This window comes from Carcharodon carcharias, chromosome 13, assembly GCF_017639515.1.
Source record: "Carcharodon carcharias isolate sCarCar2 chromosome 13, sCarCar2.pri, whole genome shotgun sequence".
NCBI classification, from domain to species: Eukaryota; Metazoa; Chordata; class Chondrichthyes; order Lamniformes; family Lamnidae; genus Carcharodon; species Carcharodon carcharias.
In genome coordinates, this window is record NC_054479.1 from 121,673,308 (window position 1) to 121,700,568 (window position 27,261).

Here is a 27,261-nt window from a genome sequence, read left to right on the forward strand (position 1 = left end):
GTGAGGCAAGCCTCTAATTGGACGAAAAGCCCGGAAGTGGGCTTTGCGGTTTATGTTTCAAGCACACGTTTGACGTCATTTCTTCCTCGTTGGCCGGAAACTGTCATTGGAAACGTCATCGCTGGGCCAGTTCCCGTTGCCACTCCCGCCCGAAGCTAGGACTCATCCTGAGCCGCCCGGCCCCAGGTCTCACCCCCGAGCCGCCAAGCCCCAGGACTCACCCCGAGCCGCCCGGCCCCGAACCGCCACGCCCCAGGTCTCACCCCGAGTCGCCCGGCCCCAGGTCTCACCCCGAGTCGCCCGGCCCCAGGTCTCACCCGAGTCGCCCGGCCCCAGGTCTCACCCCTAGTCGCCCGGCCCCAGGTCTCACCCCTAGTCGCCCGGCCCCAGGTCTCACCCCGAGTCGCCCGGCCCCAGGACTCACCCCGAGCCGCCAGACTTCGATCCCGGGCCCACCCGAGCCGCCCGGCCCCGAACCCCGAGTCGCTAGGCCCTAAGCCGCCAGGCCCCGCTCCGATCCCGGAACCATGGGAATAGCCTTCTCGCAGGTACTGAGCAAACTCTTCGGGAAGAAGCAGATGCGGATCCTGATGGGTAAGTGCAGTGTAACCGCGGTCCAAAGGAAGGAGTCTGGGGCAACATGATAAAGCTCTCAGTTATGGGGACTGGACTTTATAATCCTGCTGCGTTTGTGGTAAGAATGAAGGAAATGGATGATTGAAAATGCCCTGGTGTGTCTGTAGGAGGGAGGGTGATCCTGGATCAATGTAAAACTTAAAATGACATTTATGATTTTGTTTAGTCGTGTGTTAAACTGTTATCTCTTTCAATATATGTTTGGTATTAATGTCCCTTTGGTAGATGTAAACCTGGCGTTGGACTTTGGCTCTATAATATCATTGGTTATAAAATATTGTCTATTTTCAGTGATAGAAGTACATTTTTAGAAAAGACAGTGGAGAATCTACATGCTGAATGATAGTTTGGCCTCTCCTTCCAGGTGCTCATCTACCTGTGCTGTTTCTCTCTCCTTTAGAATCATAGTGATATGGCACAGAAAGAGGCCATCTGGTCTGTTATGCTTGTGCTGGTTGATTGAAAGGGCTGTTCAACTAGTTCCACTCCCTTATTCTTTCCCCAGTGCCTGTAATTTTTTCCTTACAAGGATTTATCCAATTTCTTTTGAATATTACTGCTGAAAACTTCCGCTGCCCTTTCAGCCTGTGCATTCCATATCATCACACCTCTATGTAAAAAGAAAAAAGTCACCTCATCTTGCCTCTGGTTCTTTTGCTAATTACCTTAATGTGTTTCCTCATTACCAACCCTTCAGCCATTGGAACAGTTTCCCTTTATCAACCCATCAAAATCATTGATATTTTAATACCTCTGGTAAGTCTCCCATTCTCACAATCGAGCATCCCCAGCTATTCCAGTAAAGATTTGCGTATATGCATTTCCAGTGTGTCTGTTCCTGAGCACCCTTTAAAATTGCAGCATTTTGCTTATATTGCTTCTATTAATTGTTCCTTGCAAAGTTAATAACTTCAAACTTCTCTGTTAAATTTCATCTGCCTTGTGTATGCTCATTTCACCCTTCTGTCTATGTTCTGAAGCATTTTTAATGAAAGTTACTGTTGAGTCTGTAGCCACCACCCTATCAGCTAGTGCATTCCAAATTCCAACCACTCATTGCGTAAGAAAAGTTTATCCATACGTCACCTCTAGTTATTTTGCCGGTCACCTTAAATCTGTGATCTCTACTTATCCACCCTTCAGCCACTGGAAACAATTTCTTATTTGCACTATCTGAACCCTTCATGATTTTAATACTCAATGAAATATTGCCTTAGCCTTTTGACTAAGGAGAACAACCCCAACTTTTACTCAGTAACTTCTATGTAACTATAATTACTCATCTCTGGAACCATTCTAGTAAACCTGTTCATCCTTGCCAAACCTTCGTGTCTTTGCTAAGAGTGGTGTCCAGACTTGGGGTACATATTCCAGCTGGGGCTGAACTAGTGTTTATCCTTTTCTTTTTTGAACGTGTTCAGTAAGTGTAGAAGAGCATGTCAGGTGCAGCATCAGGTTTACCGGAAAATGAGGTGCCAACCTGGTGAAGCTAAGTCACATGTATGCTAAACAGAGTTAGCAGCATTTTATAGAGTGTGAAGCAATCCCACAACAATGCATCAGGTCAGAGCCCTGCAGTGCTGTCACCCAGTTGTGAATGTTGATGGACAATTAAACAATTAACTGAAGTTGGACCCAGCACAAAGGAAAGATGGCTGTGGTCATTGGGTGCCAGTCATCTCAGCACCAAGACATTGAAGCAGGAGTTCCTCAGGGCAGTGTCTACTTCGGTCGTAAGGTTAGAAATGGAACTATTCACTGATGATTGCAGCGTTCACCTACATTCATAATTCCCCATTCACCAATTCCTGAACAATATCCAAGCTTGGGCTGGTAAGTGGCATGTGACATTCCTGTTGTGCCAGTGCCAGGCGGTGACCATCTCCAATAAGAGAGTCTGATTGCCTCCCTTTGATAGTCAATGGGATTGCTATTATTCAATCTCCCACTGTCAACACCTTTGAGTCACAGTCGACCAGAAACTTGACAGCACCAGCCGTAAATGCATGAGTTGCTTTTGAGGACAGATCAGCTGAACTGCCCTTAATGTTGAGGAAGAATTTCCCTCAAAATGTATCAAGGAGCTCTCATTAAAATGGGAAGCCCACCAGTTGCTGCAGTCAGCGCTTTTATTTTTTCTAGTGACTTTTCCTATTGCTGTAGCCTAAGAATGTTGCATTGCTGCCAAAATTCTTTGGCTTCACTTGACTCTGCTAATGGATTAGCTTGCCCGTGGTACCAGCATACAACAGGGCCTGGATATTGACCAGGTTTGGGCTAGCAAATAACAAGAAATTGCAATCATCCAAGACTGGATGTCAGACAAGCAGTCTAATAACACAAGAAATAGGAACAGGAGTAGACCATATGGCCCACTGAGCCTGCTCTGCCATTCAATAAAAACAAAAAACTGCGGATGCTGGAAATCCAAAACAAAAACAGAAATACCTGGAAAAACTCAGCAGGTCTGGCAGCATCGGCGGAGAAGAACAAATTGACGTTTCGAGTCCTCAGGACCCTTCAACAGAACTAAGTAGAAATAAGAAAGTGGTGAAATATAAGCATGGCTGATGTTGGGCTTGCTTCAACTTAATTTTCCCATCTGCCCCCCCATATTCCTGAATTCCCTTGAGACACCAAAAATCTGTCTATCCAGAACTCTCTGGGTAGAGAATTTGAGTAAAGTAATTTCTCCTCATCTCAGTCCGAAACATTTGGCCCCCTACCTTAAAACTGTACCCTTTTTTAGGCACTCTGGCCAGCAGAAACGATCTCTCAGCGTCTACCCTATCAAGCCCCTTCAGAATCTTGTAGGTTTCAGTGAGATCACCTCTCATTCTTCTAAACACCAGATAATATAAGCCCAACTTACTTAATATCTCATCATAGGACAACCCCCTGATACCAGGGACCAATTTAGTGAACCTTCACTGTACTGCCATACAGACTGTGGTAGGGACCAAGAGAGGTGGCTAAGCTTGCAATCCCCATGAAGCAAACTTTCTGTTTGAAAACTAAGGAAGAGGGTGCCAGAGGCAAACACTCAAACCTTCTAGAACTGAGTTTGCATAAACACTTAGTCTGACCTACCCACAACCGTTGAATGTGACAATGCTGTCATGTTGTGGAGCTCGGTTTAAACGACTGGTTTGAACTTAGTGAGATATGAGCTTCAATGAAAGAAAGAATGTTAGATAAAATTAACAACGCGGTCCATAATTCTCACCATTGCTTTTAATTGTTCTGAGTCTTCTCTGGGCCACATTGGCACTAGCCACCCCCATTAGTGTTTAGAGCATCTTTCTGCCAAACTCTCTTTCTACAATAGCAGATCCTCAGGATGTAGCAATTGGCTCTTGTGTCTTTTCTCGAATCTTCCAAAGGCAGTTTTCAGCACTGGGAAAAGGCCACAAGCTCATTAGGTTTATCTGGACAGCAGGCGACTACAGAATATGATTGTGTACAGTTTCTGTTACTAACTCCTTATGGAAACAGTAGGGTAGTGGTAATAATAGTCTAATGATGAAACCAAAGTCGATTGTTGTAAAAACCCACGAAGGAAATCTGCTGTCCTTACCTGTTCCGGTTTACATGTGACTCCAGACCTACAGCAATGTGGTTGACTCTTAACTGACCTTTGAAATGGCCTAGCAAGCCACTCAGTTGTATCAATCTACTAAAAAGCCTAATAGGAATGGAACTGGGTGGACTACCTGGCATCGACCAAGGCACCAGAAATGACGATGGCAAACTCAGACCTGTCGACCTTCCAAAGTCCTACTTACTAACATCTGGGGGTTGTTGCCAAAATTGGGAGAACTGTCTCAGAGCCTGACATAGTCATACTCACAGAAACATACCTAACAAATCATGTCCCAGACACCCATCAGCAGGACAGACCCAGCAGAGGTGGCAGCACAGAGGCATACAGTCAGGAGGGAGTTGCCCTGGAAGTCCTCAACATTGACACTGGATCCCATGAAGTCTTATGGTATCAGGTCAAACAAAGAAACCTCCCATTGATTACCGCACCCCCATCAACTGAAGAATCAGTGCTCCTCCAAGTTGAACATCACTTGGAGGAAGCAGGGTGGCAACGTACTCTGGGCAGGGGATTTCAATGTCCATCACTAAGACATGGCTAAGTAGCACAACTACTGACTGAGCTGGCCAAGTTCTAAGTGATATAGCTCCTAGACTGGGTCTGCGGCAGGTGGTGAGGGAACTAGCAAGAGGGAAAAACATACTTTACCTCATTCTTACCAACCTGCCTGTCGTAAATGCATCTGTCCGTGACACAGTATCAGTACGAGTGACCACCACACGGTCCTTGTGGTGGAGATGAAGTCCTGTCTTCACATTGAGGATACCCTCCACTGTGTTGTGTGGCACTACCACTGTGCAAATGGGATAGATTTCGAACAGATCGAGCAACTCAAGGCAGGGCACCCATGAGGCACTATGGGCCATCAACAGCAGAATCGTACTCGACCACAATCTGTAATCTCATGGCCAAGCATATCCCCCACTCTACCATTACCACCAAGTCAGGGGATCATCCCTAGTTCAATGAAGAGTGTAGGAGGGCATGCCAGGAGCAGCACTGGACAGACCAAAAAATGAGATGTCCATCTGGTGAAGCTACAACACAGGGCTACTTGCATGCCAAACAGCATAAGCAGCAAGTGATAGAGCTAAGTGCTTCCACAACCAACAGATCAGATTTAAGGGAGGTGGTGGCATAGTGGTATTGTCACTGACTAGTATTCCAGAGACCCAGGGTAATGATCTGGGGACCTGGGTTTGAATCCCACCATGGCAGATTCAAATTCAATAAAAATCTGGAATTAAAAGTCAGATGATGACCATGAAACCATTGCCAATTGTTGTAAAAACCCACCTGGTTCACGAATGTCCTTTAGGGAAGGAAATCTGCCATCTTAACCTGGAGGGCTCTTAAATGCCCTCTGAACAAGGGCAGTTAGGAATAGGCAATAAATGCTGGCCAGGCCATGACAGGTTTGAATCCCCACCACAGCAGGTGGTGGAGTTTGAATTCAACAAAAATCTGGAAACCATTGTGGATTGTTGCAAAAAAAACCCATCTGGTTCACTAACGCCCTTTAAGGAAGGAAATCTGCCTCCTTACCTGGTCTGGTCTACATGTGACTCCAGACCCACAGCAATATGGTTGACTCTTAATTGCCCTTGTTCAGGGGGCATTTAGGGATGGGCAATAAATCACTCTCCCCATTGATCTCTCAATCATTAGGCAATCACTCTCACCTCACCCCTGGAGTTGATTCATGTGGGCAATAAATGCTGGCCAGCGACATCCACATCCCACGAATGAATTTTTTAAAATGCACCAAAGAGCTGAATTCCATAATCATGGCAGCATTTGACTGAGTGAAGCACTAATGCACCCTAACAAAACTAGAGTCGTCAAAACTAGAGATAACTCTCCACTGGTTGGAGAGATACATAGCACAAAGGAAGATGGTTGTGCTTTGTTGGAGGTCAATCATCTCAGTTCCAGGACATCACTGCAGGAGTTCCACAGGGTAGTGTCCTAGGCTGAACCATCTTCTGCTGCTTTATCAATGACCTTCCTTTCATCATAAGGTCAGAAGTGTTTGCTGATGATTGTACAATTTTCAGCACCATTCGTGACTCTTCAGACACTGAAGCAGCCCCTGTCCAAATGTAGCAAGACCTAGACAATATCCAGGCTTGGGCTGAGAATTGGCAAGTAACGTTCACGCCACACAAGTGCCAGGCAATCTCCAACAAGAGGGAATCTAACCATCTCCCCATGACATTAAATGGCTCTACCATTGCTGAATTCCCCACCATCGGGGCTACCATTGACCAGAAACTAAACTGGACTAGCTGTATAAATACTCTAGCCACAAGAGCAGGTCAGAGGCTAGGAATCCTGTGGCGAGTGACTCACCTCCTGACTCCCCAAAGCCTATCCATCAAGACATAAGTCAGGAACATGATGGAATACTCTCCACTTGCCTGGGTGAGTGCAACTCCAACAGCATTCAAGAAGATTGACACCATCCAGGACTAAGCAGCCTGCTTGATTGGCACTCTCTCCACCACCAACGCACAGTGGCAGCAGTGTGTACCATCTACAAGATGCACCCCGGGAACTCACCAAGCCTCCTTAGACACCACCTTCCAAACCCACCACCACTGCCATCTGGAAGGACAACGGCAGCAGACACCTGGGACCACCACCCAAGCTACTCGCCAACCTGCCTTGGAAATATATCGCCATTCCTTCACCTGTCACTGGGTCGAAATCCTGGAACTCCCTCCCTAACAGCACTGTGGGTGTACCTATACCGTGTGGACTGCAGTGGTTTTGGAAGACAGCTCACTACCTCCTCCTTAAGGGCAGTTAAGGATGGACAATAAATGCCGGCCAATCCAGCAACACCCACATCCCATCAATGAATTAAAAAAATCTTGGAAGCAAGAAACCTGAACTAATAATCCCAAGATGTGCATTCTGATCCAAGGAAAGCAATTTGAGAACTTGATTTCACTTTTCCAATCTAAAATAAAATGAAAGTGACCATGCAGCTGTTGGATTTTGTACCCTGTGTATCTGAGGGAATAAACCAATTTTTAATTGATGTAGGACTATTTTTGCAAATTTACAAACAAAGTTGAATATAAAGGTCAAACCCAGATGGATAACATTTTTCTCAGAACCTTACATCTAGACAAAACAATGCTAATAAAATAAAATAGAAAATCTAAAGTAACAAAATTGCTGGAAATTAGGGTCTGTCAATGTCCTTCAGTAAATAGAATAAACAAAGTTTTGTGGTGAAGTAGCCACTGATGCTGATGGCTTCCATTTTAAAAATGATAAATTGTAACAAGCCTTTTAGCCCAACCAGCCTATGACGTTCATCCTCCTACTCCTAATTCATATGTTCATACGTATCCTCATATGCGCAATATCCTAAGGAGGACTTTGCACGTAACCCTTGATTCGTGCACCTCCAATGATTTGATTTATAACATGCCCTACATTACTACTGTTTGGTGGCCTATAAGCAACTCGTTCCAGTGTTTGGTGCCCCTTGCTGTTTCTTCGCTCCACCCAAACTGATTCTACATCTTGATCTTCCAATCTAAGATCTTTTCTCACTAACATGCTGATCTCATCCTTCATTAACAGCGCTACCCTACCTGCTTTTCTGTTTTGCCTATCCTTCCTAAATGTCAAATATACTTGAATATTCAGTTCCCAACCTTCGTCACCCTGCAGCCACTTCTCCATAATGGCAATTAGATCATATTTGTTTACTTTTTGTGATGTGAATTCATCTACTTTATTGCGAATGCTGTTTGCATTAAGATGGAATACCTTTAGTTCTCTGTCTCATTTTTTGCAACCTCTATCCTTATTTACAAGCGCACTATTAAGTTTGTGTGCTCTAGTGAATCTTTACTGTACTGCGTCCTTGGCAAGTATATTCCTCCTTGAATGTCAAGACCAAAACCGCGCAGACTACTTCAGGTGTGGTCTCACTAAAGCTCCGCAGTTGTAGTAAGACTTCCTTGTTCTTGCACTCCAGTCCCCCTTGCAATAAAGACCAGCATGTCACTTGCCTTCCTAATTGCTTGCTGTACCTGCATGTTAACTTTTCTTTCATAAGTACACCCAAGTCTCTTGGAACATCAACATTTAAAAGTTCCATTCCTTTCTAAAAATATTCGCTTTTACTACCAAAGTTAATAACCTCACACTAAACCACATTATACTCCTTGTGCCACTTTGTTACCCACTCACTTAACCTGTCTCTCACTTTTCAGCCTCTTTGGGAAAGTGAGCTGTGAGAACACACCTGGCCATGTGTGGTCAGCAAACTTGGGCACATTACCCTTGGTCCTTTTGTCTAAGTCATTTAAATAGCCCCCAGCACTGATTCTTGCAGCACTCCACTAGTTACAACCTACCAACTTAAATGCCTGTTTATCCCATCCTCTGCTGCCTGCCTGTCAACCAACCCTCTATCCATGCTAATAAATTGTCCCAACTCCATGAACTCTTAACTTGTGTACTAACCTTTTGTGTGGCACCTAATAAAAGCTTTTTTGGAAATCCAAGTCTTCTAGCTCTCTATTATTTACAAGCTACATCCTCAAAAAAACTAATAACTTTGTCAAACATGATTTCTCGTTCTTAAAACCATGTGACTTTGTCTGATTGTCTGTGATTTTCTAAGTGTATTGTTAAGACTTCCTTCATAGATTCCAGCATTTTCTTGACAATTGATGTCAGGATAACAGGCCTGTAGTTTCCTGCTTGCTCCTTGCTTTCTTGAATAATGGTGTTACATTTACTAACTTTCAATCCACTGGGGCTGTTCCAGAATCTGGGGAATTCTAGAAAATTATACCCAGTGCATCCACTATCTCTATGACTACCTCTTTTAGAATCCTTGTATGTAGGCCAGCAGGCCTGGGGATTTGAGGCTGGTACTCCCTTGTGTTTCTCCAATGCTTTTTCTCTGATATTAATTACTTTTAAATTCCTCAATCTTAGCTCTTTGGATATTCTATTTCTGGTATGTAATTTGTATCTTCAACTGTGATGACAGACACAGATTTGTTCAATGCCTGTCAATTCCTCACCCCCATGATATTTCTCCTGTCTTTGCCTCTAAGGGGCCAACATTTACTTTAGCTAGCCTCCTTTTAAATAGTTACAAAAAACAATTGTAAGAGCTTTTATATGTCTGGCTAGGTTACTCTCTTCTTTATTTTTGCCTTTTTATCAACTTTTTGGTGTCCCTTTGCTGGTTTCTAAACTCTCCCAATCTTAAGGCTTATGACTATTCTTTGCAGCATTATAAGTCTCTCATTTTAATCTAATTTTAATTTAATTTTAATCTTAATTTCCCAGTAAGCCATAGATGGATCTTTCTCACACAGCTTTCGTGTTTTTGACTGAACACATTTTTGTTGAAAATTTTGGAAAACATTTTTTAAAAATGATCCAATGTTTAGTTACCACCATATCTTGTAGTCTGTTACCCAATTGACCATAGCCAGCTCTCCCCTCACATCTATATAATCCACGTTAAGTTTAAGATTCTTGTTTTGGACTCGAGTCTATCACTTTTAAACTTAATATTATTTTCAGTTTTATTATGACCACTGTCTCGCAGAGGATTTTTTTCTGTGAGGTTACTAATTAACTCTGCCTCATAGACAATAGTAGATTTAAAATAGCTTTGTCCAGTTGGTTCCAGAATGAATTGTTCTAAGAAGATTTTGCAAAAGAATTCTACAGACTCATCTTCAGATTACCTTTTCCAATTTGATTGATCTAGTCTGTATGAAGATTAAAGTCCTGTATGATTATTACGTTGCCTTTGTTACAAGTTCCAGTTTTTCTCAATGCTCTGTGGTATAACTGCTGTTGAAAGGATGTGTTAGGGTTAGATGAAGGTTAGGAGGAACGGCTGACGACCTATTGGGCAGAATGACCTGTTAACCCTGGAATGCTGTAAATTCTATGTAACCTATTCTTAACTGCTTAAATTTCTTACATGAATTGATGTCCACTTGTTCTAGACTCCTCAATCACTGGAAACTGCTTCAATTCACTATCCTCTCCGTTTAAAACTAATTACCACTATAAAATTCATCCATAACTGTTCTAATGAAAACCCAACCAAGAAATCTTATGCTTAGCTACAAATGCATATTGAAAATTCCCTTGCAGTTTGTGAAGATATATTTAAATAGGGAATGCTCCATGGAAAAGTTTAAGATATAATGTTATGGAAGGTTTAGCATAATGTAAGCTGTCTAAACTACCTTATTTTCTTCTGTACTTCAGTGGGACTTGATGCAGCTGGTAAAACTACAATTCTGTACAAGCTGAAACTGGGTGAGGTTGTCACCACCATTCCAACAATTGGTAGGTTTCTCAATAGTTTTTATTTTCGGGGTAAGATTGAAACATTCATTATCTTTATCCTGTTCATTTAATTGTGCTTGGGAGGTAAGCTGACCAACTCCTCCATGACTTGTACTGCTATGAGACGTGCCAGAGGAGTAATCCCTCGAGTAAAGAAACAGTCAGTGTTCAATGTATATAATTTGCATTCATACAGCGCATTAGAAATACGTCCTTCAGGTGTCATCAGAAACTAAAATGGACACAGCTAAGAGCAGACATTGGTAGGGTGATCAAATGTTTAGGGTTGGATCTGAAAGAGGAGAGAGGGGGAAATGGAGGGGTTTAGGGAGGAAATACCATAGTGCGGCTCCCAGGTGTCTTAAGGTATGACCATCATTGAGAAAACCTGTAGATGATATTGCTAGGACAGCATTTAGAAAAGCTTCAGGATTGATAATGGGCCATGGTCTCAGAGAATGTTACTTGTGACTGGTAGGGCTTCAGCTAAAGGCATGGAGACTTGATGGGAGAGATTCAGAGGCATTGTGGGAAAGGTGAGGTTTGTGGACAACAGAATGGAGGGCTTTGGAGAGAAAAGGGAGATGGGGCATTAGCTTCAAGGGCAGAGATTGAGGGTGAGGTTTTTGAAAAGGGGATGCTGGCAGCTTTGAAATCGAGGAGGCCAATACCTAAAGAAATAGTACAGGAGCCAGGAAGATAGATGGATTTGATACAAAGCGAGATAGGAAAGAAACAAGTGAGACACATGGGTTCAGAGTGAGTTGGGAAAAGTCTGAGAGGGGGGTTGGATTTGGTGGATGAGGGGTGGGTCAGTAGCTGATTAGAGTCTCATTTCTGTTGCCAAAGTCATCCATGAGTTCATTGCACTTTGGAGCAGGGAAGGGGTTTACGGAGGGGATTGGTAGTGGAGAATAGGAGCTGTAGGGTTTATGTTTGCCCTTTCAGATGATCCTGGGGTAGCAAGTATTTTGGCAAAGGAGAGCAGGGCCTGATGGAGTTTGAGGTTCAGCCAAGTGTTGTGCTAGAAGAGAAAACCAGCTGTGTGCCAGATAATCCAGTCTTCACACCATGGAAAGTAAAGAAAGGGCTATGCTATGGGGAAACTCCCAGGATGGAAAAGAATAGAGGTTTTGCTGGGGACAAGAGCATCAAAGAGGGAAGTAAGAGTGCAATCGAGCAAATAGACAGCTGAGCACCATAGCAATTGGCCAATGGCTAGGCAGTGTTGAGCTTTCATAGCTCTGTTTGTAAATGTCTGGGAAAATCTTTCCGGGGCAAATGAATAAAGAAGTGTCTGCCCTTGAAAAGGTGGCAGTGAGCCACTTGAATCACTGCAGCCCATGTGTTGTAAGTGCACCCACAGTACTGTTAGGAAGGGAGTTCCAGGATTTTCATCCAGTGACATTGAAGGAACAGAGACATAGTTCCAAGTCAGATAGTGTGTGGCTTGGAGAGGAACTTGCCTGTGGTGGTGTTCCCACGTGCCTTTGCCCTTGTCCTTCTAGGTGGTAGAGGTCATGGGTTTGGAAAGTGCTTTTGAAGGAGCCTTGATGCATTGCTGCAATGTGTCTTGTAGATGGTACACGCTGCTGCAACTGAGCACTCGTGGTGGAGAGAATGAATGTTTAAGGTAGTGGATGGGGTACCAATCAAGTAGGCTGCTTTGTCTTGGATATTGTTGAGCTTCTTGAGTGTTGTTGGAGATGTACTCATTCAGGAAAGCGGGCTATGGAAAGAGAGGATTTAGGGTATAAACAAAGAGTTGAGAATGGTATTATCTGAGTAGGACCATCGAAGTAGAGGCACCTTGAAAAATGATGTTGAGGGGATGGTCATCTGTATGTATATGTTTGGTTAAGGAGAGAGCAATGAAATCAGAGGAGAGAAAGGTGAGTTGAGATGGAGATTGAAATTATTGCAGTGAATAGTTACTCAGCAGGGGCTGAAGGAGGATATCTCAGAAGCTCAAGTGAATAGCGAGGATCATTGACAATGAAGAGGTTAGAGGAAGTAAAACAGAGACAAATTCCAGAGGAGTATGGGGAATAGAGACCAAGGTGTGACTTGGTGAGGCAAAGTATAGCCATCAATGAACAAAATCTCAGTCAAAAATCAAAATGTCCATGCGATCATACATAATGTTGAGAATAGCTGAGGCCTTGTTTGGAAATGAACAGACATTCTGGAGGGAAATGCAATGAGACAATTGATCCACTGGCAAAGTTGAAGCAGATAGTATTAGGTGGATATGTGGTTGGTGATGTTAGTCCCCAATGGATACACTGGGCAGGAAGACCAGTGAGAGAAAAGGTTGGGATAGTGGAGTTGCTTTTTGTAATGAGACAATGTCGGGTGCCTTAATGGGCTATGGAGAATACAGAAAGGCACTAGAGTTAACTATGAGCTTACTCAGCAGGGTATCAAGCCTGGGTTTTTGGCAGGAGAGTAGATGTGCAGAACACTGGTGATGGGTTAGGGTTTAGATTAGTAGAGGTACAACATGAGGGAGCATGTCTGATGGAAAACAGATGCAGGAAGCATGATCTTTCACATTAAAAATAAATTGAAGTTGTGTAGAACAGGAGCAGATTGTGGCCTTGTGACTAAATATTAAGGGGTGTTCTCATTTCAGGTTTCAATGTGGAGACTGTGGAGTACAAGAATATCTGCTTCACTGTGTGGGATGTTGGAGGTCAGGATAAAATCCGTCCTTTGTGGAGGCACTATTTCCAAAACACACAGGTATGTGAATGCTGGAACTCCTGAGCATGTCCTGGTTATGTTGTCCATCGTTTCATAAATAGTAACACAACAGCCATTATTTGCTATTGCAACACACAGAATGTGCTTGCCTAATATATAAATTAAAAGGATAGTAATATATTGATGGTGTTGGTTAACTGGGTGAAATGATTGTAGACACCCTCTTTTATATTTGCTATGTAATAATATAAATAAAACATTGAGCCAAGTGTAAAATAAGAATTCTCCTGAGTTGATCTGTTCCAGTGGATTTACCCATCAATGTGCAAGGTTGCACAGGTGTCCTATCCACAAAAACCAGTGCCTAACCTGCTTAATTATCAGCCCAAATACCAATTAAATGTGGGCCTTTTAAGCTGATCTGATATTGCAAGTGAAAATAAGGAAATGGTGTATCTGCTGAATAATTATTTATATCAGTATTTATAGTTGAGGACATCCCAAGGAAACCATTATTAAGCCCAGTTAAAGGATTTGCCAAAATTAACAGAAACAAATTAAAAGTAATGAAGAAAATAATGACACTAAAGATTGGCAAATCCCCAGGATTAGATGCTTTGACCCCATGATTTTCAAGGAGGTAGGTGAGAACCTACTTGGTGGGGTGGTTGGGGAGGAGGGTTGGTGATATATTTGTAATGTCACTGGGCTAGTAATCCAGAGGCCCAAGCTAATGCTTTGGAGACATGAGTTCAAATCCCACCTTGGCAGCTGGTGGAATTTAAATTCAAATTAATAAAATCTGGAATTGAAAGTAATGGTGACCGTGAAACTATCATCAATTGTCATTTAAAAAAAAAACTCATCTAGTTCACTAATATCCTTTAGGGAAGGAAATCTGCCATCTTTACCTGGTCTGGCCTACATGCTATTCCAGATTCACAGAAATCTTAACTGCCCTGAGAAATGGCCGAGCAAGCCACTCAGTTCAAGGGCAACAAATGCTGGCCTTGCCAATGGTGCCCTTATCCCATAAAAGAATACATTAAAAAGATCATTTGCAGGTGCCCAAACCATAATCTTCCAAAGTGCTCTCAATTCAGGGACTGTTCCTTTAGTTTGGAAAATTGTGCAAGCCCCTCCACTATTTAAGGTGAGAGAAGGAAAACCATGGAATTATATATGAGTTAGCCATTATCCATTGTCAGGTGTAAGATTTTTGGATTCGGGGCTACAGATACCTAAGATAGGCAGTCAACTATTCGTAAATAATTTTAAGATAGTTTATTAAGAAGCAACAGTATAGATCGGCTGCATTATTTAATTAGAGAGAAAAATTATACGACCCGTGACAGTTGAGAGCGGTTTGCTGATCCCAGGGGACAAACAGGCAGTTGGCAGAATGTGGTGATCTCGGTAGCTTGTGATAGTGGCATTCTGCTCCCTATTTGAAGTGTCTACCCTTGGTCTTCCTCCTCCTCCTCTTCCATCTGAGGAAGATGGCTGCCTGATGAGCATTGCCACATTACCATCCCCTGGCCCCTATCACTGACTGCTTGTTAATATACTCTTTGTGGGGGCTGGTAGCTTACCAGTGTCAATCATCTATTCAAACCCTCCTGACCAATGGATACAGGACAGATACCTAAGATACCTCGGGTTGGTTACCTCCTCCCCTGTATGTTACCCTGCTCGAGGTCAGCTTTTTAGTTTACATCATGCTGAGGACATATCCTGGCCCTTTCTGAGCACTTGCATAGATAAGGGGGTGCACAGGATGCCATCCTACCATCGTATGTCAACATGGCAGCCTGAACCAAGTGACCTTGCTGTTTCCAAGGACTGTTTAGAAGTCAGTATTTAGAAATTGCCTTCCCAAAGAGACGATCAATGCCGTTTAGCTAATCTCATAAAAGTTCTAAACTATGCAGTAAATACAAGTTTATTAAAGACCCCAGTTTCTTAAACGAGAAACTAATTAAAGTCTATCATTAAGGATAGGGTGATTCATTGCCTTGAACCAATATGGATATGTAAATGCTTGATCATTCCTGGTACATCCAATTGAACTTCTTGAAGAGTTGACTAAAGTAATGGACAAGGGAATGTCTATGGATTTTACTTATATGGACCTCCAGAAGGCATTTGATAAAGACCCTCAAAAAAGATTGTTAACTAAAGAAGAAGCTCATGAATTGAAGGCAAATTATTGATCTGGTCAGGAAAATTGCTGAGCTGCAGGCAACAGTGAAAGAATAATGGGCAGAATACAACTAATAATGTACCACAGGGATCTGTGTTGGGGCTCAACTATTTACTGCATTTATTAATGACTTAAATGATGGAATGAACACACTGCCTGGTAGGGTGTTGGACACAGATACAATAGTAGCCTTCAATGGGGAATTGGATAAATATTTGAAGGAGAAAAATTTGTAGGCGTATGGGTTAAGAGCTAGAGTACTGGAAATAACTGGATTGTTTCTTGAAACAGCTGGCACAGACCCTGGGCAGAATGGCCTCCTGTCCTGTACAGTTCTATGGTTCTTTGGATTAGTGGTTCCTTAGCCACAACAGTTTGCACTTACATAACACTTGGAATGTAATAAAACTTCTCAGGATGTTTCACAGGTAAAATATAGAGAGAAATTTGACACCAAGCCACATTTAGGTGTAGGCTGATGTGTGGCATGGATGTCACTTGCCAAGGAGTGACCATCTCCAACAAGAGAGAATTTAACCATCTCCCCTTGACATTCAATGGGATTACCATTGCTGAACCCTCCTCCCACCACCAATAACATCCTGGGGTTATCATTGACCAGAAACTTAACTGAGCGAGCATATAAATCCTGTGGCTAAAAGAGCAGGCCAGAGGCTCTGATTCTGTGGCAAGTAACCCACTTCTTGATTCCCCAAAGCTTGTTCTCCATCTACAAGGCACAAGCCAGGAGCGTGTTGAAATACTCTCCACTTGCCTGGATGAATGCGGCTCCAACAATACAAGAAGCTCAATGCCATCCAGGACAAAGCAGCTCACTTGATTAGTACCCTACCCAGTACCATAAACATTTACTCCCTCCATCACTGGTACACAGTGGCAGAAGTGTATACCATCTTTAAGATGCACTGCAACAGTTCCCTAAGTCTCCTTGACAGCACCTTTCAAAACCTACAACCTCTCCCACCTAGAAGGGCAAGGGCAGCAGACACATGTGAGCACCACCTGCAATTTCTCCTCCATGTCTCTCACCATCCTGACTTGATACTATGGTGCTGTTTCATCTCTGTTGCTCAGTCAAAATCCTGGAACTCCCTCCCTAGCCGCACTGTGGGTGTACCTACACCACATGGGCTGCAGCAGTTCAAGAAGGCGGCTCACCACCACCTTCTCAAGGGCAGTTAGGGATGGGCCATAAATGTTGGCTTAGCCAGCAACACACATTTCATGAAAGGATAAAAAGCAAAAAAAATGCAATATTAGGGCAGATGGCCAAAAATGTGGACAGCGACGTGTGTTAAAGCGTGCCTTAAAGGAAAAAAGAGCGGTTGAGTGATTCAGGTTTAGGGAGGGAATTTTGGAACTTGTGGCTTAAGCAGCTGAAGGCACGGCCACCAATGGTGGAAAAATTAAAATCCAGAATGCTCGAGAGGCCCAAATTTTGAGCACAGGTATGAGGGTTGTGGGGCTGAAAGAAGATTAGAGATGAGAAAGACCGAGGCTGGGAAGGAATTTAAAAACTGAAATGAAAATTTTAAAATCAAGGTGCTGCTTTATTGGGAGCCCATGAAGGTCAATGCGCACGGATGATAGATGAATGGGGACTTGGTTTGAGTAAGGACTAGGGCTGCAGAGTTTTGGATGACCTCTAGGATAAACTGGGATGCTGGCTAGGAGTGTGTTGGATTGGTCAAGTATATAGGTAATGAAGGCATAAATTAAGGTTTCAGCAGCAGATGAGCTGAGGCAGGGGTGGACTTGGGCAATGTTATGGAGATAGAAACCAGCAGTCCTAGCATTGCTGTGGATATGTGGTCAGAAGCTCATCTTGGTCAAATTAAACGAAGGTTGTGAACAGTCTGTTTTAGCGTCACACAGTTGCCAGGGAGGGGAATGGAGTCAGTAGCTAGGAAATTAAAAAACAAAACTGCGGATGCTGGAAATCCAAAACAAAAACAGAATTACCTGGAAAAACTCAGCAGGTCTGGCAGCAGCAGTGATAGAAGCAGATCATCAAAAGATGTCACAGGCGGCAGAACAAAAGAACACATAGGTGTCAAAGTTGGTGATATTATCTAAACGAATGTGCTAATTAAGAACGGATGGTAGGGCACTCAAGGTATAGCTCTAGTGGGGGTGGGAGGAGCATAAAAGATTTAAAAATATTTAAAAATAATGGAAATAGGAGGGAAAAAGAAAAATCTATATAATTTATTGGAAAAAAACAAAAGGAAGGGGGAAGAAACCGGGGGGGGGGGGGGGGGGGGGGGGAGAATGGATGGATGGAGGAGGGAGGTCAAGACCTAAAGTTGTTGAATTCAATATTCAGTCCGGAAGGCTGTAAAGTGCCTAGTCGGAAGATGAGGTGTTGTTCCTCCAGTTTGCATTGGGCTTCAACGCCCAACGAAAACCGGAGGAACAACACCTCATCTTCCGGACTGAATATTGAATTCAACAACTTTAAGTCTTGACCTCCCTCCTCCATCCCCACCACCACCACCACCTCTCTCCCCCCACCCCCTCTGTGTCTTCCCCCTTCCTTTTTGTTTTTTTCCAATAAATTATATAGATTTTTCTTTTTCCCTCCTATTTCCATTATTTTTTAAATCTTTTATGCACCCCCCACCCCCACTAGAGCTATACCTTGAGTGCCCTACCATCCATTCTTAATTAGCACATTCGTTTAGATAATATCACCAACTTCGACACCTATGTGTTCTTTTGTTCTGCCGTCTGTGACATCTTTTGATGATCTGCTTCTATCACTGCTTTCGCCTACAACCACACCACTCCCCTCCACTTCTCTCTCCCCACCCAACCGCCTCCCCACCTTAAACCAGCTTATATTTCAACCCTCCCTGGGATTCACCTAGTTCTGTCGAAGGGTCATGAGGACTCGAAACGTCAACTCTTTTCTTCTCCGCCGATGCTGCCAGACCTGCTGAGTTTTAGCTAGGAAATTAAGTTTGTAACAGGTATCAAAGACAGTGGCTTTGGTCACCTTAATTAATTGAGGAAACTTCTCACCCAGTCCTGGATGTCAGACAAGAAATCTGATAATTTAACAACAGTGGAAGATGTGAAAGAGGTAGAGCTGCTTGTGAAAACTAACACTATTCAGATGATTTTGCCAAGGGGCAGCATATAGATGAGAAAAGGGAAGAAGCCAAAGATTTGCAGAGCAAGTTGCCATGGCCAACTTTGTTTCCATGCCATTTTATGTTTTTCCTGTAAATGATGGGTCCCTGACAATTATTTTTACAGTATATTGAGTTGCAAGGGGCTATGACTCAGATGTAATGCCTGATATGAAAGTTTTGAGAAGTTACCCAGTCAGGAAAAAGAATTGCTCAGATGGAGTTCTACAGATATTTAGCAATTGTTTCCTACTTTCTAATGCAATTGTTATTCTTCATGGAGTACACTGGTGGAATAAGTTGTGCTTTTTTGCCCTAAGAATAAGTCATTATAACTCTATTGGTTGTTTATCCTTTTAGGGCCTGATCTTCGTTGTGGACAGCAATGACCGAGAGAGAGTGCAGGAATCGGTAGATGAACTACAGAAAATGGTGAGAAATGGCAGTGTTGGGTGGTTGGGGCGAAACCCAGGTTTTCTTAGTATCTGAGGTGGGGCCTCCTTTTGTTTCAGTTCTTTGCCAAATCCAATTTGTGTTATATCTAAACTGGGGGTCTCTGATGTGGAACCAGTGGATCTATATATTTTGCCTTTCGTTCACCAAGAATTTTTGGAAATAAACATATGACCATTTTGCTTCATGTTAACCATTTGTATAGAATCACTTTCATTTCAGAAGAAATGCCTTTTACACCACCTGGTATGGATTTCTCAGTGGCCATTTATAAAATACTGCACAAAGCTATTGGCAGAAGGGAGCCATTTGCTGAGGAATTCCAAAGATGTTGACAATGGATGCGGGGGGGGTGGGTGCAGAATGAGCCTCCAAATGAGAATGACAGCTTGGGTGTATTAATGTTATAAATCAGTGATTGTAGAAGAGGCCCTGAAATGATCATAAATACAGGCAGGTATAAACTGAACATTTGATGCCTTTTTTTAAATTTCACGTGTGCATAGTCACACAGCCAAGCAGCACCCTTATCAGTGGCTAGATGGAATTCTTTAATCCTACCTTCAAGATTAGTCAGTGGATCTAGTCAGCCTCCATATACTTTACCTGATTTTCCCTTCTCTATAATAGAGTTTCTGCTCCTGCATGTTTATTTAACTCTCACGTGTTGGTGTTTTGGGTACAGATAAGATTAGACTTGTGTCTATGTGTTCACAGTTGAATAGCTCATCAATGTTGGCTGTCCATTAGAACAATAATAACAAATAAAGCTCTGGGATGTGGCACTGACTGTGCTCGATTACTGAAAGCAGCTCCTATTACCCAGCAGTGAGGGTTCAGTTGCTGCCATCACACACTCTACTGCCTCTGGGAAACTACCAGTTAAGTTCTAAAACATTTGGAAAACAGAGGTCTATATGTGAGATTTAGAATTAATTCATGTAAAGGTTTCTTAAACTCTTTAATTTTCTTGCTTCTAAGACTGCAGTAATGTGTCTTTAACTTTGATTCATGTGATTACTGAGCTCATTCAACTTGTACTTTGCTCTTTGTTCCCAGCTGCAAGAGGATGAGCTGAGGGATGCAGTGTTGCTGATATTTGCAAACAAGCAGGATTTGCCAAATGCCATGGCAGTTAATGAGCTCTCGGAGAAACTGGGATTACAGCGCATGCACAGCAGAACTGTAAGGCTCTTGTATTTTTCTAAAACATACATCCCCATTGTTGATGTTTGGTGTCTTCTTTAAGGTCTCCAATGACCAATGGCAAGAAGGTGCTAGGTTTTAACTGCAGCTCTGTACTTGACTTCGACAAACCAGGCTAGACCAGGGGAAAGCAGTATTTGTTTCTGCCCATTAAGTTGTTGGCCTTGTCCCGGAGATAGTACACTGGCCTCTGAGTGGGAAGGTTCTGGGTTCAAGCCCCACTCTAGAGACTTGTGCAGATAATCCAGGCTGACAGTCCTGTGCAGTGGTTGAGGAGTGGTGCATTGTCAGAGGAGCAACACTTGCCCCGCCAAGGCCATTGCAGTGGCAGGATGGTTCTTATCACCAATTCAGACTTTGACCTTGCCTCCTTACTCCTGCATTTTCTCCTGTTTTGAAAATCTCACCATTTTGGTTCTCATTTGAAATCCTTGTTCTCTGTTGTCCACTCAAATATCATGAAAGTTCTTGCAGAGATACCTTCACTGCTTTCCTTCCTCAGTCTCTGCACCAAGAGACCTCTCTTCATGGGTGATTTCAACCTCTATCTCAATTCATCCTGTTCTCTGACCTCAAAGTTCACTGCCCTCTATCTCCTCTTCCATGTAAACGCCCCAGTGTATATTAATGACCTTCCCTGCCCTCTTTTTCTAAACGCCCCCCCCCACCACACACACACACACACACACACACACACACACACACACACACTAATCTCAGATAAGGTCATCTTTGATCACTTCCTTGTATTGCTCTCCACCACAGCCCGTTTCACTATTCCAGCTTTCCTTTTGTATCTGCCCTTTGGAAAAGTTATTCCCCAATTCATTACAATTGCACTTTGAAAATCCCAACTGTCTAGCCTTTGGCCTTTTGTCCACCATGACATTTCTGCAGCTACTGATTTTCTCATCTGTATTTTACTTCACCTTTACTCCAGACCCCAGTTGAACCATTACTCTCTTCCAGGCTAGCCATTCTTCTGGGACAGCCCTCATCTCCACTCCCTTAAGTCTATAGGACACAGACTTGAACAGATATAGTGGACAACTGGTTTAGCTATTCACTGCCAGATCTGGCTGGACCATATAAAGCACTATTGGGTCCTGCTCGTCTGTGAAAACTGCTGATTATATCCAGAATACAAAGAAAACACAACATGGTTAACTACATACCGTCTAATCCTCGCCCCTGTCTCCACTGCCCTGACATCCAACAATAAGTGTAAGGAGCTCATGGATTAGTCATTAAGATTGAGACCATCCGATCAGCTGCTCAATGACTTGGAATGTATGGTAGCTAAATTTGTTGAAGAGACCGACATAGGTAGGAAAGTAAGTTGGTAGCCTGCAAAGGGATATAGACAGGTTAAGTGAGTGGGCAAAAATTTGGCAGATGGAGTATAACATGGGTAAATTTGAACTTGTCCATTTTGGCAAGAAGAGTAGAAAAGCAGTATAGTGTTTAAATGGAGAGAAACTGCAGTACTTAACGGTACAGAGGAATTTGGATGTCCTGGTACATAAAAGTTAGTATGCAGGTACAGTAAGTGTTTAGGAAGGCAGATGGAATGTTTGTATTTATTGCAAGGGGAATTGAATATAAGAGTGGGGAAGTTTTACTGCAGCTGTACAAGGTCTTGGTGAGACCACATCTGGAGCACTGTGTACTCATTTGGTCGTCTTATTCAAAAAAAGATGTAATTGCTTTAGAAGCATTTCAGAGAAGGTTCACTCGACTCATTCCTGGGATGAGGGGCTTGTCTTATGAAGAAAGATTGAACAGGTTAGGCCTATACCCACTGGAGTTTAGAAGAATGAGAGGTGATCTGATTAAAACATAAGATCTTGAGGGGACTTGATAGGGTGGATAATAGGATGTTTCCACTTGTGAGGGAAACTAGAACTTGGAGACATAGTCTAAGAATAAGAGGCCTTCTTTAAGATGAGGAGAATTTTTTTCTCAGTCATTAGAATGGAATTCTCTTCTCCAGAAGGTAGTGGAGGCTGGGTCTTTAAATTTATTCAAGGCTGAGTTAGATATGTTTTTGATAGACAAGGGATTGAGCGTTATGGGAGGCAGACAGGAAAGTGGAATTGAGACCAGGCAGAGTCGACATGGTTTTATGAAAAGAAAGTCATGTTTAACCAATTTATTGGAGTTCTTTTGAAGAAGTAACATGTGCTGTGGATAAAGGGGAACCAGTGGCTGTGCTGTACATAGATTTCCAGAAGGCATTTGATAATGTGCCACATCAAAGGTTATTGCAGAAAATTAAAGCCCATGGTGTAGGGAGTAACATATTGCCATGGATAAAAGATTGGCTAGCTAACAGGAACAGTAGGCATAAATGAGTATTTTCTGGTTGGCAAGATGTAAGGTGTGCCACAGGGATCAGTGCTGGGGCCTCAACTTTTTACAACTTATATAATGACTTGGATGAAGGAACTGAAGGTATGGTTGCTAAATTTGCTGACGACAGTAGGAAAGTAAGTTGTGAAGAGGACGTAAGGAGGCTATAAAAGGATATGGATAGGTTAAGTAAGTGTATAATGTAAAAATGAGAAATTGTCCACTTTGGCATGAACAATAAAAAAGCATGTTATCTAAATGGTGAGTGATTGCAAAGCTCTGAGATGCAGAGGGATCTGGGTGTCCTAATGCAACTTCAGTAAGTAATTAGGAAAACTAATAGAATGGTATTATTTACTATGAGGGGACTTGAATACAAAAGTAGGGAGGTTATGCTTCAGTTATACAGGTGAAACCACATCTGTAGTACTGTGTACAGTATTTGTCTCCTTATTTAAGGAAGGATGTAAATCCATTGGAAGCAGTTCAGAGAAAATTACTAGACTAATAACTGGAATGGGTGGGTTGTCTTGTGAGGAAAGGTTGGACAGGCTAGTCTTGTATCCACTGGTGTTTAGAAGAGTAAAAGGTGACTTGATTGAAACATATAAGATCCTAAGGGATCTTGACAGGGTGGATGTGGAAAGGATATTTCCTCTTGTGGGAGAATCAAGAACTAGGGATCACTGTTTGCAAATAAGGGGTCGCCCATTTAAGACCGAGGTGAGGAGAAATTTTGACGATTGTGAATCTTTGGAACCCTTCCTCAAAAGGCGCTGGAAGCAGAGCTTTTCAATATTTTTAAGGCAGAGGTAAATTCTTGATACGGAGTGAAAGCTTATCAGGGCTAGGTGGGAATGTGGGGTTACAATCGGATCAGTCGCGATCTTATTGAATGGTGGACCAGGCTCGAAGGGCTGAGTGGCCTACTCCTGCTCTTAAGTTCCATGTTCCTATGCTCCTGCCTTTGCCCCTAGATCACCAGGCCAAACTTGCTCTAAATTTCTCCCTGTCCTAACCTTGAATTGCATCAGTCTCTAGTTCCTCTCTAAACTCATGCCCTTCCGGGCCTCTCTTGTTAATAAGACCCACCTGTTTATATCCTTGAACCCTATTCCCACTAAACCTTCCCTGTCTGGTCCCCACGTTAGCTGATATAGTTGATGATTCTCTCCTTGGGCTCTGTCCCTGTCATGCCTTTGAAGTGCGGTTGGCTGTTTTATTATGTTAGAGGTGCTATATAAATGCAAGTTGATATTGTAGTGTGGGATCTCTCATGTTTCTGTCTAAGATGCTACTTAAAATCTACCTCTGACTAAACTTTTGACCATTTTTCCCTAATATCACATTATCTGGCTCTGTCAAATTTTGCTTTGTCATGCTCCTGTGAAGTGCCTTGCAATGTTTTACTACGTTAAAAGTGCTATATAAACAAGGTGCTGTTGTACTGAGGTAACACAGCACTGTTGGGGGTGCTTCCTTTTGGATGAGCCATCTATCCTCTCTGATAGACCCAAAGGTCCCATGGCACTGAAGAACAGCAAGGGTGTTAGTTTCCTCAAGTGTAATTTGCTTGGCAGAAAGACGTTTGTGGCTATGCATGTTTTGAAAATTTACAGAATTGGCACCAAGTTAAAAGGCTTATTATAAAATGCCCTGGCCATACATTCTCTCCATTATTTGGCAATTTCATCCCATCACCTAGAGTTTTTTTTAACTGCTTCCTCAACTGGCCACATTTCAGATAATGCAGTTTTTGGTTTGTCCTTGTATTAAAGGTTCAGACTTCAGCAGAACTTCAGGTGAAATATGAGAAACAAGATAACTTTGTAAACTCCAAAATACTTGTTCTATCTCTTCACTGTGTTACAGCACAATGTTTCTAGCTTAATTGTTGCAGTGTTTTTCAATATAATGCAATGAAAAATTCTCTTGTGTCTACTGAGACCTCTTTCTTTAGCTAAAGTTATTGTGAATTGATGTTAATTTCTTTCTTTCTTGTCCTTACAGTGGCACATACAGGCCACATGCGCCACTCAGGGCTCAGGTCTGTTTGAAGGACTGGATTGGTTGTCCGCCGAGCTGTCCAAACAATAGAAGAACCAGCTTCATCCACTATCCCGCCTACATCAGTGTGTCAACTGCTAGGACTTGAACTCAAGGACTTTAACAATAGCTTCCTTTCCTAACTCTTCTATTCTATCCCTTAATTTGCTTTCCATCTCATGCTTGTCAACTCTTTAAGGTGCATGTTTTTTTTAATTTAAATCAAAGTTTGGATAGGAGTGATCCCCTCATTCAGTAATGGATGGATGCCCCCTTGCAAAACTAGTTCAAGGAGTGACAGCATCTGTAGTCTCTTAACTATGAGTTAGAACCTTTGCTTGTGACTGAGTGAGAACTTTGCACCCAGCTCCCAACTATAGTTTCTCACTGCAGTTCTAAACTTATGTCCTAACAACTGGATGAACAACATCTGCACAGCATCTTGCTGTGTTTGTTTAACCTTCTGATTTTGGACCATAGAGTATTTTAAATGGTTGTTCAACACACAGTGAAACACTCCCTCTTCAGCGTTCCACAGAATATGCACATTGTTTAAGAGGATTCCAGCGAAGGAAGAAGTTTTGCAGATGTGAATTGTGATGCTTTCTAATGCTGCAGATGCTAAGTTGGATGTAGGAGCAGTGATGACCATGGCTATATTGTTTCAGGATTAGGGAATATGTGGACACTTGGATCCTTGCTCACTCAATGGTTAAGCTGTAGCTTGGAGAATGGGCTTATAATCTGCATTTGTGAGGAGTGCCAATTGTAAGATGAACAAACTCCTCAATCAAATCATAGTTTTCAGAGTAATTCCCTTTTAACCTAACTGCAGCCTTCACCTGTTAACTGAACAAGCCAACTTTCTTTCCATTTAGCTAAACTTCACCCTGCGCAAAGGAGCTTTATACCTTCAGCCTTTTCAAGCGGTTTCTTGATCTTCCCTCTTCCTTTTGGTGACGGGCTTATGTGTCTCCTCCCTGGTATATCCCTGAAGGACAGGATTCCACTGTTGGCATTCTCCCATCGGTGCAACAAAGGGCCACTGCAGTGAGCTCTGGTCTGATGCCACTTCTGTGCAAATTCAGACCTTGGTAGGAAGTGCTTTTTGAATGGAATTACATCACTTCAAACTACAAGAATTTGTATATTTTACTTTGTGGCTGTGCTTTTGTTTTTCTTTTCAATTTAGGAATAAACTATCAGGTTACAAAGGGCACTGGTTTGCTGTTTTAATGGCTCAAGGGTAAATCATAATTTCCACAATTGTACAGAGAAAACAGTTAATTGTCTCTTTGAGACAAATATATATATGGTTTAAAAATACAGCCAAATCTTAAATTGTATGCATGGAGCATTTACCTCATCCTGCCATGGCATCGTACTTGTGCTAATGTTATAATGATGGGGAGCCCTTCTGAAATTCCCCTTGTGTGTTAATGTAATGTTCTTTTGGTTATGTAAACACTTTCTGTGCTTTAGATGCTGTAAACACACCTGCAAATGTATATTGCGTTCCCTGTGGAGACTGTGATCCTGATAACTGGCATTGTTACAAACAGTAAATCAGTGAGCTGAAGCAAACCATATTGAACGTAACTAAAGGCATAGTATCTTTTCTGAAACATTGATTCAATCTTAATAAAGGCCTTTTCAGAAACATTCCTTAATATTTTGTGCATGAATTGTGCTTTTGACTTAATTCAGGAAAGGTACAAGTAATAGATTGAGTTTGTTGGTGGGGTGGGGGTAACTGAGTGTGTGTCTGTTGTGGGGTGGGGTGGTGGGGCTGGATCTGTCTGTCGTTGGGGTGGAGATGGGGGTGAGAAACAGCTGCCTCCATGATGGTAATCCAGCAGCCTTGAGCAATGCAGTAACCTTTGATGATTGTGCCTTGCACTAAAGTGATGGAGCAGCCTTAAGTGATGAATCCTGCTCTGTAGCAATTGTTATGACCCTGTGGAGAACGATAACTTTAAAAAAAAAATTCAAACTCCCAGTGAATAGCTGAAAGGATGACACAACATGATTTCACATTTTAAGACTTTTGCTGTAACAAAGAGGTCAACATCTTGCGGGTTATAATTGACCAGAAACTGAACTGGACCAGCCATATAAATACTGTGGCTACAAGAGCAAGTCTGAGGCTAGGAGTCCTGCAGTGAGTAACTCGCCTCCTGATTCCCCAAAGCCTGTCCACCCATCTACAAGGCACAAGTCAGGAGTGCGATGGAATACTCTCCACTTGCCTGGATGAGTGCAGTTCCGACAACACTTCAGAAGCTTGACACCATCTAGGACAAAGCAGCCCACTTGATTGGCACCCCATCCACAAACATTCACTCCCTCCATCACTGACACACGGTGGCATCAGTGTGTACCATCTACAAAATGCACTGCAGGAGCTCACCAAGCCACCTTAGACAGCAACTTACAAACCCATAACCATTACCTTGTAGAAAGTCAAGGGCAGCACAGATGGGAATGCCACCACCTGGAAGTCCCCCTCCAAGTAACTCACTATTCTCACTTGGGAATATATCGCT

At 42.7% G+C, this 27,261-nt stretch overlaps 1 protein-coding gene across 1 annotated transcript; it reads left to right on the plus strand.

Moving 5' to 3' along the window:
• Positions 1-109: 109 nt before the first annotated feature.
• On the plus strand, positions 110-26,377 carry LOC121286509 (ADP-ribosylation factor 5). The gene is made up of 6 exons (XM_041203655.1): positions 110-594; positions 10,514-10,594; positions 13,230-13,339; positions 19,019-19,090; positions 20,171-20,296; positions 24,680-26,377. The coding sequence occupies exons 1-6, from the start codon at positions 528-530 to the stop codon at positions 24,764-24,766; spliced, it is 543 nt and encodes a 180-aa protein (XP_041059589.1). The 5' UTR covers positions 110-527; the 3' UTR covers positions 24,767-26,377.
• Positions 26,378-27,261: the final 884 nt, after the last annotated feature.

Excerpts from the sequence above, each read along its gene's own strand:
- LOC121286509 (XM_041203655.1), top strand. The coding sequence starts at position 528 with ATGGGAATAGCCTTCTCGCAGGTACTGAGCAAACTCTTCGGGAAGAAG. Across the intron at positions 595-10,513 it reads GCAGATGCGGATCCTGATGG|TGGGACTTGATGCAGCTGGT; the intron begins GTAAGTGCAGTG and ends TCTGTACTTCAG. Across the intron at positions 13,340-19,018 it reads ACTATTTCCAAAACACACAG|GGCCTGATCTTCGTTGTGGA; the intron begins GTATGTGAATGC and ends TTATCCTTTTAG.